This window comes from Eptesicus fuscus, chromosome 21 (genome assembly GCF_027574615.1).
Source record: "Eptesicus fuscus isolate TK198812 chromosome 21, DD_ASM_mEF_20220401, whole genome shotgun sequence".
Lineage (NCBI taxonomy): Eukaryota > Metazoa > Chordata > Mammalia > Chiroptera > Vespertilionidae > Eptesicus > Eptesicus fuscus.
The window spans coordinates 2,976,187-2,994,303 of record NC_072493.1 but is presented as its reverse complement, the minus strand read 5'-3'; the positions used below and the strand labels follow the sequence as shown (position 1 = coordinate 2,994,303).

General features: G+C 35.3%; 1 protein-coding gene and 1 non-coding gene across 4 annotated transcripts in view; both read left to right on the top strand.

The window, feature by feature from the left end:
- CHD9 (chromodomain helicase DNA binding protein 9) overlaps positions 1 to 18,117 on the top strand; it is a 122,504-nt gene that overhangs the window by 26,137 nt on the left and 78,250 nt on the right. For 2 of the 3 annotated variants that reach the window (XM_028126974.2, XM_028126973.2), the window contains exons 1-2: positions 4,276 to 4,457; positions 5,609 to 5,940. In XM_028126974.2, the coding sequence (XP_027982775.2) occupies positions 4,428 to 4,457; positions 5,609 to 5,940 (362 nt within the window). In that variant the 5' untranslated portion in view covers positions 4,276 to 4,427. Of the gene's footprint in view, positions 1 to 4,275; positions 4,458 to 5,608; positions 5,941 to 18,117 lie in introns of those variants that run through there. The other variant, XM_008152337.3, reaches the window with a different exon arrangement.
- LOC114226728 (small nucleolar RNA SNORA38) lies at positions 17,521 to 17,652 on the top strand. The gene has a single exon (XR_003612824.1). It is a non-coding gene; the product is annotated as a small nucleolar RNA SNORA38 (small nucleolar RNA).

Here is an 18,117-nt window from a genome sequence, read left to right as displayed (position 1 = left end):
AAATCACAACTGAAATAAAAAAAAATTCTTTCATTTGGTAAATACTTGTAAAGTACAAGGCTGATGTTCTGTCACCCTCAAAGACTTTAGTGTATATTTTCTGTGGATAAGAGAGAATATTTTCCTAACTAACTACAATGTAATAATTGGAAACTTAATACAGCAGGACTGTTGGGACTAAGAAGAAAACAAGACTAAATACAGTTAAGTAGTCGACAGAATTTGAGTAGTGCTTATATACAGTAAAGGGAGAAAAAATATAACATTGAAAAAAGTCTAGCAGCTACCCTTTTTTATGTTGAATGTATGTGTGAATTGAAAATGTTTAGTTAACACCTCAATATTGATCTGTGGGAATATAGTTTTAAAATATTGTATTCTAATAGAAGAATATTTAATCATAGATTCCCTGTTGTCTATGATTAAGATTTAATGTTAAGTCATTTAGATTTTGCGTAAAATAATAGAATCTATTGGAAAGCTTTACAGAAATGAGATATTTTGGAAATCAAAACAATGTTTTGTGGATCATGTCAATGAGTTAAGGGTATTGAAAGAAAACAGCAGAAGATTCCATATCTGGTATTCTAGACCTGTCCTCTCTGAGAATCCAATTCTAAATTTCCAGTTACTGGAGCTCTTCATTTCAAATTCAGTGTAAAATAATTAAACTTGTCACACACACATGCACACCCTTTATCAACTAAATTTCCTATTTCTTTTGCCTTCTGTACCAGTTACTTATTCTAGAAACCAAATATTGACTCTCCCTGCTCTTCAGCCCTATCCCTCCATACCTAGTTGCTTTCTACATCTTGGAAAGGGCAGTGATAAGACCTAAATTTCATCCTAGCTTTATTGCTAGTTTCTTTGCAATTTTGAGAAAGTCACTTTTTTCTGTATTCAAATTAGTTCCTCTAAATCAGTGGTTTTCAACCTTTCTAATGCCAAGACCCTTTAATACAGTTCCTCATGTTGTGGTGACCCCCAACCATAAAATTATTTTCGTTGCTACTTCATAACTATAATTTTGCTACTGTTATGAATTGTAATGTAAATATCTGTGATTTTTACATTACAATCATAATGTAAATATCTGTCGTGACCCACAGGTTGAGAACCGCTGCTGTAGAGCCTAAGACCATCGGAAATCACAGATATTTACATTACGATTCATAACAGTAGCAAAATTACAGTTATGAAGTAGCAACGAAAATAATTTTATAGTTGGGGGTCACCACAACATGAGGAAATGTATTAACCTTTTGCACTCGGATGTCGAGTGTGACTTGACACAGTTAGCATTAGAATAAAGGAATCGAGAAAAAAGCAAGCGAGTGCAAAGGGTTAAAGGGTCTTGGCATTAGAAAGGTTGAGAACCGCTGCTCTAAATTATGGTATTTGAACCAAATACGATATAGTGGTTAAGAGCATGCTTTTCATAATGAAGCTGTCTCTGCCTTTTTTAATATACAAGTGACCCAGTGCACGAAATTCGTGCACATTAAAAGGGGATTAATTAGAGGAAATAATTTAATATTGCTATTTGCCCTTTCTCTATAATAGAAGTGTCAGAGATGAAAGAAAATTAGTAAAATGTATATGAAAACCTTCCTCCTGTCAGAGTCTGGGGTACACCATGGGACCCAGAGCCAAGTCCCCGCCCACCCACATGCACCTCAAAATTGCGTGAGACACAGACCTGGCCACCGCCCCTCCCCATTGCGCTAGATCCAGACCTGGCCAGTCCCACCCTTGTCAAGCCCTGCTGGGCAGGGGGCGTAGCCTCAGGTCCCCTGGCCTGGCACCAGGACAGGGGGTGTGTGGCCTGAAGTCCCCCAGCCCAGACCAGGGCAGGGGGCGTGCCTTGAGGTCCTCCATCAAGCCCCGCCAGGTGGAGGACACGGTCTGAGATTCCCTCTCAAGCCCTGCTGGGTGGGGGGCATGGCCTGAGGTCCCCCATCAAGCCCCGCTGAGTGAGGGTGCGGCCTGAGTTCCCCTGACCCAGCACTGGGGGTGCACCTTGAGGTTCCCCCGTCAAGCCCCGCTGGGTAGGGAGCACGGCCTGAGGTCCCCTGTCAAGGCCAGCCAGGCAGGAAGGCACAGCCTCCGGTCTCCTGGCTTGGTGATGGGGCGGGGGGTGCGGCCTGAGGTCCCTTGTGAAGCCCTACTGGGTGGGTGGGTGCAATATGAGGTTCCCCGGCCTGGTGCCGGGGTGGAGGGCAGGACCTGAGGTCCCCTGTCAAGCCCCAGGGGGGCGTGGGAGGGCGTAGCCTCAGGTCCCTGCTGATTGCTCGTTAAGGCTCATTATGGGAACTTGGCCTCAGCTGTGGGTGCAGCCATCTTTGTGATGGAGTGATGGTCAATTAGCATATTCCCTCTATTAGATAGGATTTTTATTGATTTCAGGGAGGAAGGGAGAGGGAGAGAGAGATGGAAACATCAATGATGAGAGAGAATCATTGACTGGCTGCATCCTGCATGCCCCCTTCTGGGGATTGAGCCCGCAACGCTGGCATGTGCCCTTGACCGGAATCAAACCTGGGACCTTTCAGTCCACAGGTTCATGCTCTATCTACTGAGCCAAACCAGCTAGGGCTGTCTCTGCCTTTTAGTCCCTGCTCAATCATTGAGTAGCTGTGTGATCTTGGGCAAGTCACTTCTCCATGCCTCAGTATCCTCAGCTATCAAATGAGGATAACAGTAGTCCATCTCTCACGACTAATTGTTTCGAAGATTAATTGAGCTACTATATATGTAATATTAGTAATAGTGCCTGGCACAAAGTAAGGACTAAACAAGTGTTATCTCTTGTTATTGTTATGATTTTTAAAATTCTTTGCTCTTAGTTTTGTTCTATCATTTTGTAATTCTGCTCTAGGAGTATGTCTCCTATTTGCTACTGCATTGTCACTATACCCCTATTATCATTCAGGACTAAATTAGTTATTACATGCAAAATGCTTAGAATAGTGCCTGGCACTTAATAAAATAAGCACTTGGTAAGAATTGGCCCTTATTATTTGGTCATTGTGATTTTTACATAGATGACCTCTCGGGTCATTCAGAACCTGTCCTTGCCATTAGTAGTCAGTCCTCTGCCTTTAATTTTCTCTCCTGCTGTCCAGATTCGTCTTTCTAGGACAGTTCATATAATGTTACTCTGTTATGAGACTTTCCGATGCCTAAAATGAAAAAAATTTAAAAAGGATTCTTTGATAGAGGTAACAGATGACTTGCCACGGCCAAATGAGAAATTAGTATCAATGAAAGAGGTAAACTTAAGTTTTAAGCAGTGAAAATTATGTTTTAGCTACTTAAGGACACTGCTTACTAAAATAGTCTCAAATTTTTATGGAAGGAAAAGTTGTACTGATGAACAAATTCAAGTGGACTTGCTACTTGTTTTTAGCAAGGAACTACAATTAAAAATTTATCTGAAAAACTCAGCAATGCAATTAAAATGGAATATGAGGGGTAAAGGTTAGGAAGATTTTATATTTTTATTTTAGGAAAATTAATGTGTTCACATTTAAGGAAAAATTTAATTGTGGTTAGTAATTCTTTATAGACAACTCTGGTGTGTTCACTTTAAAATTCTTTTTAGAATTTAAATGAAAATAGCTTAATTTCTCTATTTTGAAAATAGCATTGTTAGCTTATTGTTAGAAGAATCATAAGAGACCTTATCTAATTTCTTAAAGAGAAGTCACTTGCTATGTGTTCATTTGCATGACCTCTTTAACCCTTTGTTTGCCTTCAGCTATTTCTATATTTGAAATATTTTAGGGTATCATGAGGAAAAGTGTTTTTCTCCAGTAAAAATTGCATTGGGTTTTGTTTTTTAATACCGATAGCTTCATAAAGCTATTTAACCGTCATTTTAGTTTTCAGGTGATTTTTAAAAGTCAGGTTTTTAATGTATATTTTTAAAAACTTGGCTGCAGGAAATGGCATCGTGAGAGTTAATGTGTTACATGGAGGGAAGAACAGTCCATTGGGGGTTAAATTGCAGAGTCTAATGGAATAATAACTGGTAGCACCATCTGCTGGCCTACTTCCGCAGAAGGAGTCAGTATTTTTAACGACATCTCTAATATTCATGCTGATGCATTTTGATGCTTTGTGCATGCATTTCTTTCTGTGCTTTGTTGGAATCTGGCTATCTGCTTATAGCTGTTGAGGGAACTCAGCTTTTCAGGAGGACTTTACAGCCTTTTCATATCTAAATAGGATGAACAGTGGAGATAAACTTGCTAAGGCAGAAATGTGTTGATCAGTCACAATGTGTATTTGTGGAGGGTTGTGCACCTCTTGGTTGCAGCTTGCTAAATAGGCCATTTAGGAATCTTCTTTCAATGCTTTTTTCTTGAGCACTGCCTGGGGTGGTGAAAAAGCAGAGGGCAAGCCTTTGTCTGACGCCAAAAATGTCTTCAGTGAAGAGGCCAAGAGGAAGGGTAAGTGAAAGCCTGAATGAGTGGGAGGAGGAGGGGTTCTTTGGGCTAAAAGGCTAATGGGATTGAATAACCTTCCTTATTACTGGCTGCTGCTGCGGGAGTCGTACTGCATCGCCATCTTGAGCTTGTTGCTGTTTTCTCGAGTCTTGGTTATTTGTTATAGCCTGTAGGCCTTAAGGTAGCATTTTAGTGAGCGATTCTAAGCCTTCCTTCCTCTCCCAGTGCCGCAGCACTGAGATAAAACCTTTGATGAGGCAGGTATAGAAAAGATATCCAGTGAAGCCCACTGGAATCAGCATGAAAATGTGTTTGGAAATTCCTGGTGGTTTTTTCCTTTGCTATAGTCAGAGGCATGTTTACGGGTAAGAACATAACAAAACTGTGATCTATATGTGGATGAATGTGTGTTTAAACAGGATATTCTTTTAAAAATGCTGTTGATCTGCTTCCTGTGATATTGCTAAATATTAATAATTTTAACATAAAACTATAAAACTTGTGTTTTTTTTTCCAGAATTGCTTGAGCAAAATAATTGTGATATAGGAAGGCGGGGGGGGGGGGGGCAGGGGGGGGAGGACACATTTTAACTCTTCCACGGAAAAACTAAAACTTTCTCTAATTTTAAGTATGGGAATGTTTACTAACTAGCTATGTTGCTGCCTATTGCACATTAAAATTATTTCAATGTTTCAGGGTCTAGTTCTAGTTTCTTATAAACCAGAGGCTTTATTTTTCTAACAATTATAATAGGAGTGGCCATTCTGTGTTAAAATTGCTAACTTAAATATATTAATAATTTTCAGAGTTCTGGAATGAAGAAGAAAGAAAAGACCTTTTTTAAAAATGTCAAATGTATAAAATATTTACATGGTAAAATTTGAATCAACTAATCAAGAATTCTATGAAAATATAAGTGAATCTGTATTATCCGTCTTTAACCTTCATTTTTAAAAGCACTAGTTGAGCTTTTTATTTCATACCTACACTAATTTCTAGACTAGCAAAATGTTTTAATTTTCAATTTGTAACACTCACATATTTGCTCATGTTTGTTACTTCTTTAAGCCTAATTTAAAATACTCAGATATTTATGTTCATTTTTTTTAATGTACTCTGGTATGTTGTATAAATAATATTTTGGTTTCTCTAGCCTCCGTCTTCCAAGAAGAATGATGGTTCTGGGACATACACTAAGTTGCAGAATACCCAGGTGAGGATCATGTCTGAGAAGAAGCAGAGAAAAAAGGTGGAATCAGAAAGCAAGCAAGAAAAGGCCAATCGTATAATATCAGAGGCCATAGCCAAAGCAAAGGAGCGTGGGGAGCGCAATATTCCACGAGTCATGAGCCCTGAGAACTTTCCTAGTGCTTCAGTTGAAGGAAGAGAGGAGAAGAGAGGCAGAAGGATGAAAGCCAAGCCAAAGGACAAAGAGAGCAAAAAAGCAAGAACTTGTTCTAAGTTAAAAGAGAAGTCAAAAATTGGGTAAGTTGGTTAAGAATCAAATTTAATTCCTTTGATGTGCGTGTGATGAGTTTTCTCCCACTTTGGAGTTTTCAGTTGTTAGAGACTATGTAAACTGTTGCTTTTTTTACTGAATTAGGTAATATTCCAGGATCTACTAAATTTTATCATCCTGTGAACATAGCTTTTTTTTTTTTTAAGTTAATATTAGTAAAAGGAATTTTAAAGGAAAATATTTGTATATAAAACAGAAAAAGAAAAACAAAACTAAACCCATATTGCTGTTCCAGTTTCAAATTTACTTTCTTTACAGAACATGCATTAAAATTCTTCATAAGATCTTTTAAGCTCTTAGTCATACTCCATTGGGCACCTTATACTTCGGAAACATGAAATACAAAATTTTCTCATAACCTTTGACTAAATGGAATGGCATGAAAACTACGACTTTTAATCAACAGTACGCAGCCCTTTGGCTCTTAGAATCTTTCTCATTTAATCCATGCAATCAAGAGACCAGGTGAGGATTAATGCTCCAAGAAAAATACAAGGACAAAGAATTGCTCTAGGAGGATATATTAATCCTAGGCATTTTTATTTGACAAATTATCTAATACATTTTCAAAAAATAAAATGTAGTATTATTTGTTTTATATGTATGGTTGTTTTAGATGCAAGGGTAAAAACAACCTAAGGTCAGTATAGTTTAGAATTGTTTTTGCAGAACATTTGGTCATTTCTGTACTTTTTATATGAAAAGTATTTCCTTTTTTTACTTTTTTCCCCAACACAAGAAAGTACCCAGTAAATAACTCTCTTATTATGAAAATCTTCATTTGCTTAAGGAGATATTGATACATTTTGTAAATATTTAGAACTAATACAGTTTTTTAAAACAAATTAATTCTCCGCATTTTAAATGTAGCCACCAAATTGAATTATATTGTTAGGTCCTTTCAGTCCAAACCATTAAATAATATATGCTCTCTTGCAATAATAGAGTAATAATTAATATTATTGATTTTATATTTTATTTGCAGATAGCTTAAATAAAATTTTAAAAATAACTTTCTACTACTTTCATACTTAGAGGTTTTGGTATGAAAGTATCTTATTTTTCCAATATTACTTTACGAAACCTCATATTTTAAGCCTTTAATGTATTGAAAGTTAACATAATTAAAGTCAGAGATATGGACAAACTTGTGTACTTTTGAAAGGATATTTAAAAACAACACGTAAAATGAGGAAATTTGTAGAAAAACTTGAAAAGTTATAGCAAGTTTAAATGTGGGACATGGGGGTAGCTAGCGACAAAAGATACCAGAAGTGAACTGGGCTCAAGGAAAAACAAGGTACGTTAGAGGAAATTAGAAATAATTAAATTATAATAGAAAAATGTGGATTTTTTGAAAGATATGAAATGATATGGTAAGGAACAATAATTTATTGCAGTTGAGTGTTTATATTTTTGTTCAAAAAGATTAACAATAAATTATTTTAATATTGTGCAGTATTAATTTAGTACTTGTTTTTACAGATAACATTCTTGAAAACATAAGCTGATAATTGTACTGGATAGATACTGAGTAGTTGCTAAAAAGTACTGTTGAGAGTATACGACTTTTTAAAAATAACATGATTATATTTAATACACAAGTTTAATAACAAAAACATGGTATTTCATTTGCAATGCATAAGAATTGGTTAACATCTTTAGTCATAAACAAGCTCTTAAAAACCAGTAACAGACACTATAATGCAAGGAAACTGGAAAAAATAAAATGAAATAATACAAGTGATGATGAGAGTATAGAACTTTTTGATAGAGGAATTTATAAATTGTAGGCAGGTAAGTAAAATTGAAGCTTGCATATATATTGTTATTAAGCTGTTAAGAGTAAAACTATCAAAGCCAATGATTGTTTTCATTTTAGAGGAAAATATATAGTTGGAAATGAAATTCATATACAATCTAGAGTTGCTATATTAGTCAATTGAAGTATATCATTTCTGTGCTTTCCAATAAACTACTATATTTTATAATTTTGAACTTGCCGAGTTTTACATTTTTATGTGGAGAGTCATTTAAATAGCCTTGGTTACATCATTTTAATTAATAGCATTTTATGCTATATTAAACATTTTCTTATAAAATGTTGTTTTCCCGCCGAAACCGGCTTGGCTCAGTGGATAGAGCGTCGGCCTTCGGACTGGAAGGTCCCAGGTTCGATTCTGGTCAAGGGCATGTGCCTTGGTTTCGAGCACATCCCCAGTAGGGGGTGTGCAGGAGGCAGCTGATCGATGTTTCTAACTCTCTATCCCTCTCCCTTCCTTTCTGTAAAAAATCAATAAAATATATTATTTTAAAAAATAAATAAATAAATAAATAAAAAATAAAATGTTGTTTTCCCATTCGTTTTGAATGAATTGAGCTGTTGGTAATATCAAATGATTGATATCAGATAAAATTGAAGGGAATACATTTTAGAATAACCATTAATAATGTGAAATATAAATTTTAAAAGTAAATTTAAACAGTAAGTATGGTTGATGCATAGTCAGTGTTGGTGTTTATTTAACCAGTATGTTTGATTTTATGTACTCTAGGAAGACTCATCTGAAAAAAACCAATTCTGCCTGTGCTTGCTAGTGTACTTGGAATCTTTTTATTATTTTTGACACTTAGAGATTAATGTTTTAACCATACAAGGAGTAGAGTGTCCTTTTCAGAGCACTTTGACATAATTTAATTTAATCTTGACAGCAGTTCTGTGAGTTAGATTAGGCATGCAGTATGATAATGTGCTCAAATTCTTTGGCTTTGGAACCAGTTGCATTTGTTCAAATTCCAGTTTTGTCACTTACAAGCAGCATGACCTAACAAATACTTAATCTCTTCAACCTTTAGTTTTCTTACACATAAAATGGGAATAATGATAGTACTTGCCTTGTTGTATTATTTTGAGGATAAAATGATTTAATAACATTTAAAGCAAACAGAACAGTACCTGGGATTTATGTAATAAATGTTAGCTATTGTTATTTCCTGAAAACATACATAGCAGATAGCTGTTGAAGGAAAACAGGGCCAGGAGCCACACCCTTCATTCCAACCTAAACTCGCACTCACCTGCCTAGGTTTTCTTTCCATTAGGCTCTGTACCTAAATAAGATCAGTTAAAAAAAAACAAGTCAAAAACAAAAACAGTTGCTAGGAGAATAGGTTAACTTTTTAATGGTTTTTTTCCATATGAGCATGTCTTTGTTTGTCAGGTTAGCTAGAGTAGCATTTAGGACCGGTAAATTAAAAAAAAAAAATTTTTTTTATTGATTTCAGAGAGGAAGGGAAAGGGGAGAGAGATGGAAACATCAATGATGAGAGAGAATCATTAGATGGCTGCCTCCTGCACACCCCACACTGGGGATCCAGCCTAGGACAGGTAAATTTTGTTTGGAATAAGCCTGAGTTTGAAAGAGTTGCCCATGGTTATGTGGAAGGGTGTAGGTTGAAATGGAAGTGGCAGGTGTAAATAAAGCGGTAGGGCCAGAAACAACCCTTTTCTGTTGTCATGTCTTCATATCTTGGCAGTCAGGTTCTAACAAGCTGCCTTTCAAGTAGAATAGCAGCAAAACAGCAGGCATTTCTTCAGTAATAGTAGGTACGTAATAGATGTGGATGAAATGAATTTTATGGGATGAATGCATGAGAGAAGGAATAAAAGTTTAAATATTAAAAGATAAATGGTTGAGTTTGATTTGTTAAATCAAAAACAAATGACAGGCTAATCCTTCTTGAAACAACAGGGACATAACTATGGTTTAGAAATAGTAGAAACTTAAATTCTAAAATAAAATTCATTCCAAGACTTCCAGTAGAATTTTCCTAAGGCTCTATTCAGTCTTAAATTATATATTAGAATATCACATGATGAAACATTTTTATGTTATGGTTTATAACTTTGACAGCTAAATTGTTTCCATGTTGTCAGTTAGAATTTACTTATTTGTATTATAGATTATCAGACTGACATAGGTAGAATGCCTTTGATACTTAATGTTCTTGTGGCCCTATACATTTAATCTGTAAAAGTCCTTCATAACTAAACTTTCTTTGAATTTGATAATTATTCTGTTTGTTTTAGGAATGCTAGTTATCAGATGCTAGAAGTAGCTTTTCTCTTTAGTTAAAGCAGAAACATCTAAATTAGGAAATGTTTATCAAGCTCAAGTAGATATTTAACAATGTCACATTTTAAAGAAAAACAGTGAAACATTGAATAATCTCAATTATATTATCCCTTTTTTTTTTTACTATAGTCTTTTTGGACCCCCTAGAGAGAAAATAACATTTATTAATTAGCTACCATCATATGTATGTGTATATTTATTAAAAAAACTAACATGTATATTCAAATGCACATCTCTAGAGGGGCATTTACGTCTAAATAAAATATAAGGGGAAATAATAGAAATAAATAAAATCTGAGGGGAAAATCAGATGAATTCAGAAAGTGGAACCACTTTGTAGTTTATGTTAATAAAGTGATAAATGAGATCCTGATTGCAAGTACTCAAGATAAATAGGAATTTAGTATTTGTTTAGATAAACTATACATGTAGTACTTATTTCATTGTTTCTTGGCCTATGATAAAGCAGTTTGAAAAATATATGTATAAATTTATTATGTATTTTTAATAAATCATATGTCATTAGTAGTCTCTGTACGTTCTATAAGTTTTAAATTCCGAGCAGATAAAATGTTTCATTGATTTCATTTCTAATGCCTGAACTTAAACTCAGTGAAAATCCAAAACATTCATCTGTAGAAAGTATTGATATATACATTACTAGTATGAATTTAATTAAGGTTTACAGTTCCAATTTTAAGAAGTATACTTTTATATAAAATGTATTAGTAAGATTTAACATTAGTAAACTATGTGCTTTATTTCATTACATCTAAGATGTCATTGATTATAAGACAATAATTTTGTGTTAATAAGAAAAAAAATATTGCCAACTAAAACTGGCATATTGTTGATGATTAGGTGAATCTTGATTTCATAGATATTAATATGTGGGAAAATGTGTATCCTAGAAGCACTGATGTAAAGTATTTGATTTTAATGTCCCTATTTGTCAATAATTTTAAAAACATAAATACCATTTTATTTTTTTAGAAGAAATGGTTATTAGGAATAAAAATTGAACTGTGCTAATATTGAATGTCAACTGTAATTGAAAAATAAAATGTTATAAAAGGGTTAAACAGTGCTGATAAATAAATATATTGACTATGATTTATCCTTAACAACTTTGTATGAAATAACTAAGTAATTTCAACTTCTTGAGAAAAATGATGTCCAGCCTTAAATAGGAAGTAATTTATAGTCCAAGTTGCCCAAAGCTACAATACAGTGTTAATCTCACAAATTCAAGGTTAACTAAAATACAAAATACTTTGAAAACTTGTTTTTTTTCCAAATGAGTTTAAGCTGGAGTTTCTAAATGAACCTGAAGCAGGAGCAATCTCACCAAATTAAGTGTTAATAAAAGAAAAAGTTTATGTTTAATAATTTTAAAAATAGCCCCGGTGTTTTTCACTTGGCTTGCAAAGAAAAATTAAAATGTGCATGTATTTTTGCTTGTTTCCTTCACTTATGTTTCATTGGATGCATTAATTACAACAGGTTAATTGGATAAAATTCAGTGTTTGTCAAATTTTTGCAGAGAATCAACAGGGTGCAATTACAGATTGATACTGTGTAGACTGCAGCTTATTATGCAGACTCTACTAATATGTGGGCAGGATATAGATGAGTGCATAAATTACATCTGAAAATCAAATATAGATATCAAGTATAAAGAGGTTTTCTAGTGCTTTAGACTTCTCATATGAGTTAACATTTCAAATGTAAACTTAGTTTGGAATTGCTCTTTGTTTTCTGAACCAAGCTATGTTTTGATATCCCAGGTGTACCAGTTAATAATGCGGATTTTTTTCAATAGATGGAGTTACACATATGTTGATATATATGCGATTTGATATGTGTGCTATTTTGTTGTATTGACAGCAAGATTCAGAACTTCATATGTCAAGTTTTCTGAAGGTGTTAACATCATAGATATTTTTACGCTAAAAAATGTCGAATTTTGTGCCAAAAAAAGCATTTGAGGGAAGTTTTAATTCATTACTTTATTTTGAAGAAAAGTACTGCTGAAAGTTATCATATACTTCAGTAAGCCTATGGTGAACATTCTCCATCTCAAGATACTTGTGAATGCTGGTTTAAATGCTTTAAAAGTGATGATTTTGATGTGAAAGACAAAGACGTCCAGATCAACTGAAAAAGTTTGAAGACCAACATTGACAAGCATTATTGGATGAAGATGCGTGTCAATCTCAAAAACAACTTGCAGAAAGATTAAACGTTGATCAGCAAACTATTTCCTATAGTTTACAAGCAATGGGAAAGATTTTAAAGGAAGGAAAATGGGTGCCCCATCAACTGAACGAAAGACAAATGGAAAACTGAAAAGTATCAGTAAAATGTTGCTTCAGCGGCATGAAAGAAAGTTTTTTTGCATCCAATTGTGACTGTCCATGAAAAGTGGATTTATTTTGAGAATCCCAAACACACAGAATCATGGGTTGATCCAGGTCAACCATCAGCATCGACTGCAAGGCCACATCACTTTGGAAAGAAGACAATGCTCTGCGTTTGGTGGGATCAGGAAGGTGTGGTGTATTGTGAGCTTCTAAAACCAGGTGAAACCGTTAATACTGATTGCTACCGTCAACAAATAATCAATTTGAACCATGCTTTGATCGTGAAATGACCAGAATGGGCCAGAAGACACGGCAAAGTAATTTTGCTTCATGATGACACACCATCACACACTTCAAAACCAGTTAAAGACACATTAAAAGATCTTATCTGGGAAGTATTAACCCACCCGCCATATTCAACAGACCTTGCTCCTTCAGATTACCACTTGTTCCGTGTTCCGATCGATGGCACACGCACTTTCTGAGCAGCACTTCAAAACATACAAAGAAGTGGAAAATTGGGTCTCTGAATGGTTTACCTCAAAACAAGATAAGTTCTATTGGGACAGTATCCACAAATTACCTGAAAGATGGGGGGAATGTGTAGCCAGCGATGGACATTACTTTGAATAAAGTGCTTTTGATGTTTCTCCTGAAATTACCGTGTTTTCTGTGATTACAAAATCTACATTATTAACCGGTACACCTGGTATAATTATTGTATGGTGCTGAAGTTTGCTAACAGATCTTTTTAATGTTTTAACAAAACAAAACTTGCACAAAGCCTTTATTATTAATATAGTCTGTATTACTTTTTTGCTTTACTTTGGTGATATTTCTGGATATAGTAAACTATCAGTTTATCTGAAGAATGTACCTGTGAAATTTTAGTTTTGTTTATAATGATGTTTTATTAGAATTTAAATAGTAAACTCTTTGTGATTCATGATGGAAGAATCGATTGTTCTTTGGTAATTTGGTATTTTACTTATATATGTTGGTTTATTTTTACTTTTGGATCTTCTGATTTCCTTCAGATAACATTTATCGCTATAATTTGTCATTGTATGGTCAGTGGAGATTTCTGGTTGTTCATTAGGCAGATAAACTTTAACCGTAATAATTTACTAAAAGATAACATAGTTTCATATTTTTCTTCATTCATTAACCCTTTGCACTTGCTTGCTTTTTTCTCGGTTCCTTTATTCTAATGCTAACCGTGTCGAGTCACACTCGGCATCCGAGTGCAAAAGGTTAAAACTATGTTTACTGATATTAATATCTATCAACTGATTGAGCTGTAGTTTCATTTTAAAATCAATAAGATTTTAAATCCAATATACAGATCATGTATCATAGAAATGTACACTTGAAACCTATATAATCTTAATAACCGACTAGAGTCCCAATGCATGAAAATTCATGCACTGGAGTGGGGGTCCCTCTCACAGTCCGGGAGCCCTCAGGAGCAGGAGGTGATCTGGCGATCAGGAGAAGGCGACGCCCCCATCACACCTCTGCTGTTGCTACTGCTGGCAGCGCAAGCCTTGGCTGGCCCTGGTTACCTGAGCCTCAGGCAGCCCTGGGTGGCTTGGCAGCTGCCATTCAAGGCTTGCCTGCACCTCGGGCCTGCCCTGGGCGGCTGGGCAGCCAACATCTGAGGCTTGCCTGCACCTCGGACCGGCCCTGGGCGGCTGGGGGCTGATGGGACTGGGGGACTCCGGAGGCAGCTGCGTGGAGTGGCCGGACCCATCTGGGGGCGGGCCTGACCGTGCCACATGCCTGCCGCCCCAGCAGGGCTGAGAGGACTGGGCGCCGCCATCTTTGAGGGCATGGTACTCTATTAGCATATTCCCTCCTTATTGGCTGTGAGCGCCATCATCTTTGTGAGGGTGTGACAGTCAGTTAGTATATTCCCTCTTTATTAGATAGGATGTCATCCCAATAAATTTCATTAAAAATAAATAAAATCCACTTAAATATAAAATCAGTAAGATATGTTGGAAATAGTAGACAAGGAATAATAAAGAGATCCTATTGTCTTTTACTAAACTTGTAACTTTGTCAGTTTAGATCATCTTTTGGTGCTGAAGTTTTGCTACTAGTTTAGTGTTGCCAATACCTGCCTCCATAGTTCAGAGTTTCTCGAGATTAATTGAGATAATGTAGGCAAAATCACATTGATATCTTTTAAGTGTTCTATAAATACAGTTTTATTATCCTGAACGTTTGTTTCTAGAGTATTCTGCAATAACTGTCCTGGGCAAGTGGTTCCCAAATCTGGTGGAGCATCAGAGAATCCATTAAAGATTTTTTAGAAGAATGCTTGGGTACCACCTACTAGATCAGTATCCTGAGGCTGGGACCTACAACTCTACTTTTTTTCTTGTTATTATTAATCCTCACCTGAGGACATTTTCCATTGATTTTTAGAGAGAGTGGGAGGGAGTGGGAGAAACAGAGAGAAACATCAATGTGAGAGAGACATCGATTGGTTGCCTCCTGCATGCACCCGATTGGGGCTAGGGATGTAGTCTGCAACCGAGATACCTGCCTTTGACCCAGAATCCACCCTTCAGCCCTTGAGGCTGCTGTCCAATGCTCTATCCACTGAGCCAGACTGGCTAGAGCCGTGGTCGGCAAACTGCAGCTCGCAAGCCACATGCGGCTCTTTGGCCCCTTGAGTGTGGCTCTAACACAAAATACCACGGCCTGGGCGAGTCTATTTTGAAGAAGTGGCGTTACAAGAAATTTAAGTTTAAAAAAATTGGCTCTCAAAAGAAATTTCAATCGTCGTACTGTTGATATTTTGCCCTATTGACTAAGGAGTTTGCCGACCACTGGGCTAGGGCAACTGATTACTTTTTACTTTTAACTAATTTCAGACTTGCAAAAACAGATCCCAGCTCCCCTAGGCTTTTCACCCAGCTTCCTCAAATGCTGACATTACTGGTATATGTAACCAAGGCACAGTGATCAAAACCTGGCAATAAACACTTATGCAATCCTATTAACTTATTTAGAGACCTCATACAAATTTTGTCAGTTCTGATTTGTTTTGGTCACCATCCAATTCGGAATCCTACATTTTATTTTGATGTCATGTCTCCTTACACTACTCAAATTTGGGATAATTCTTCCATCTTTTTTGGCATTTTCTATGTTTGAAGCATACTAGCCAGTTATTTTGTAGAATGTCTCACAATTTAAGACTTTCTGATGTTTTCTCATTAGGAATCTGTATTTTTAATAGACACCCTTCTAATAAAGCCTGCCTCACACATTTAGGAATTACTGATCAATAGCAACATAGTTCTTGTTCTCCTTTGAGGTATCATCTATATGCCATTTTAGAACTCAAAATAAACCAATATTACTTCATTGTTTTTAAGAATTAATGTTCTATGTAAGTAATCGTAGTTCTGAAATTTTAAAATATGTCTGTATTTGACTCAGAATTATGTCAGTCAATAATTCAAATTTTAGAATCAATTTTTTCTACCATAGAAATGTACAGTTTTGAACAGAAAGGGCATATGTAAAAATTTTAGACTTTGACACGTTTAGTAGGAAACTACTATAATCTGAATGATCTCTTATAAAGTTAGGATTTGAAAAAGACTTTTTCATGGGTTAAGAATGATTAATGAGTTTATAAAGTAATATACTATTTCAGATCTATAGAATAAAATTGAAAGGAAATGCAGTATATAGGAAACAAAATTATCTTTTTTTGTTTAAAGTACATTTTTAAGATAATTTATTTATTTATTTATTTTTTTTTTTTAATATATTTTTATTGATTTTTCACAGAGAGGAAGAGAGAGGGATAGAGAGTTAGAAACATCGATGAGAGAGAAACATCGATCAGCTGCCTCTTGCACACCCCCCACTGGGGATGTGCCCGCAACCAAGGTACATGCCCTTGACCGGAATCGAACCTGGGACTCTTCAGTCCGCAGGCCGACGCTCTATCCACTGAGCCAAACCGGTTTCGGCATTTTTAAGATAATTTATAATGAAGGTTTATCTAAGATATGGGAAACAATTGCATCTAACCTACCACTTTCTACCAAATGAATGGGTATTCAGGATTGATTTGGCAGTACTTATTGGTATTTCTTTTCTAGAGATTTAGGCTATATTTATCTATAAAAATGTTTAAACGTTTAATCTACGGACCTCAGAAAATTTTCATTTAATTATTTCATACTACTAGAAACAGTGTAACCCCTTCATAGTCATTTAAATACAAAAAAAATGCTAATATCTCTGCTTCTGATTTCATTGAGGTTTTTATTCACTGGGATGTGAGTCTTAACACAGCCATATAGATACTGTATCAGAATGTGTATTTTACATAATTCCTTTAGCTTACCCAACACTGAGAAAATACTTTAAGCAATATATTGAATAGTACTAACAGGTCTTGATGTGCATATATGGGAATTTATTATTTAAGTAACTAAACTTTGTTTTTATTAGTTTGTTCTCATCTACAAACTAGTCTAAAAAATGGCATTTAGGTTTGGAGATGGGTAGCAAATAGGGCAATACATCAAATATATATGTCTGTTACCCAATTTAGAGTTATCCCTGACCTTGCCCTTGAAAATCATGCAAAAGTGCCTGAGGTTGTGTCAAGTAACTACAACTGTTATAATTGTTGTTCTTAAGATGAGGTTGTTACTGGAAGAGAAGGCTTGAGAGGCTAATTTTCTGAAACTAATAATGTCTCATTTCTCAATCTGAAAGCTGGGTACACATTTATGTTCATTTGGGGAAAATTCACTGAGCTCTATGTACTCTTTTGATATGTGTACTTTTATGAATTTATATTATAGTTTAGTTTTAGTAGACTAGGTTTAGGGAAAATGAGGGCTTACATTTGGGGGCATTTTAAGATTCTGATATCCGTGGGATATCCACACAGATATATCTAATAAATGGTTATATGAATCTGAAGCTTGGGTAAAAGGTCTGGACTGGAGATAAGAGATTTGGGGATATTCAACTTTTAAGTGGTAGGTAAGAATTGATTAATTTTTTCTCCTACAATCTGCGTATCTGTGGTTCCCTGTCTTTGGGCACGTAATAATTGGAGGCAAAGAAATGTGGACTTGGAGAAGTCTTGGACCGGCTTGCTCTCTGCAGGCTCAAGATCAACCATCCCACATAGGAAAAAAAGAACAAAGAATAGATTAAATTAAATCTCCCAGGGATAGTATAGAGAAAGGGAAGAAAGCTGAAGACAGAACTTTGAGAAATACCAAAGTTTAAGTGTTGACAAGGGCTGAATCTTGCTGAAAACCAACATACTAAGAGTAGATGGAGGAAGAGGAGCCAAAGTTTAGCGAGAACCGGAATATAGTCATGGTGCAGAGAAGGAAAAAGTAATTAGTTATGTGTTGGTAGATAAAACTTTAAATTTCCATTGGATTTGGCATTCCCAAGGTCATTTGTTGCCTTAGACATTAGGAGTTTTAGGCTTTGGAGTGAGATATTAATTTCTATCTCTATTCTTTTTTTTACCCTTTGCATTGTAATATATATTTTTATTTTATTTATTTTTAAATATATTTTTATTGATTTCAGAGAAGAAGGGAGAGGGAGAGAGAGATAGAAACGTCAGTGATGAGAAAGA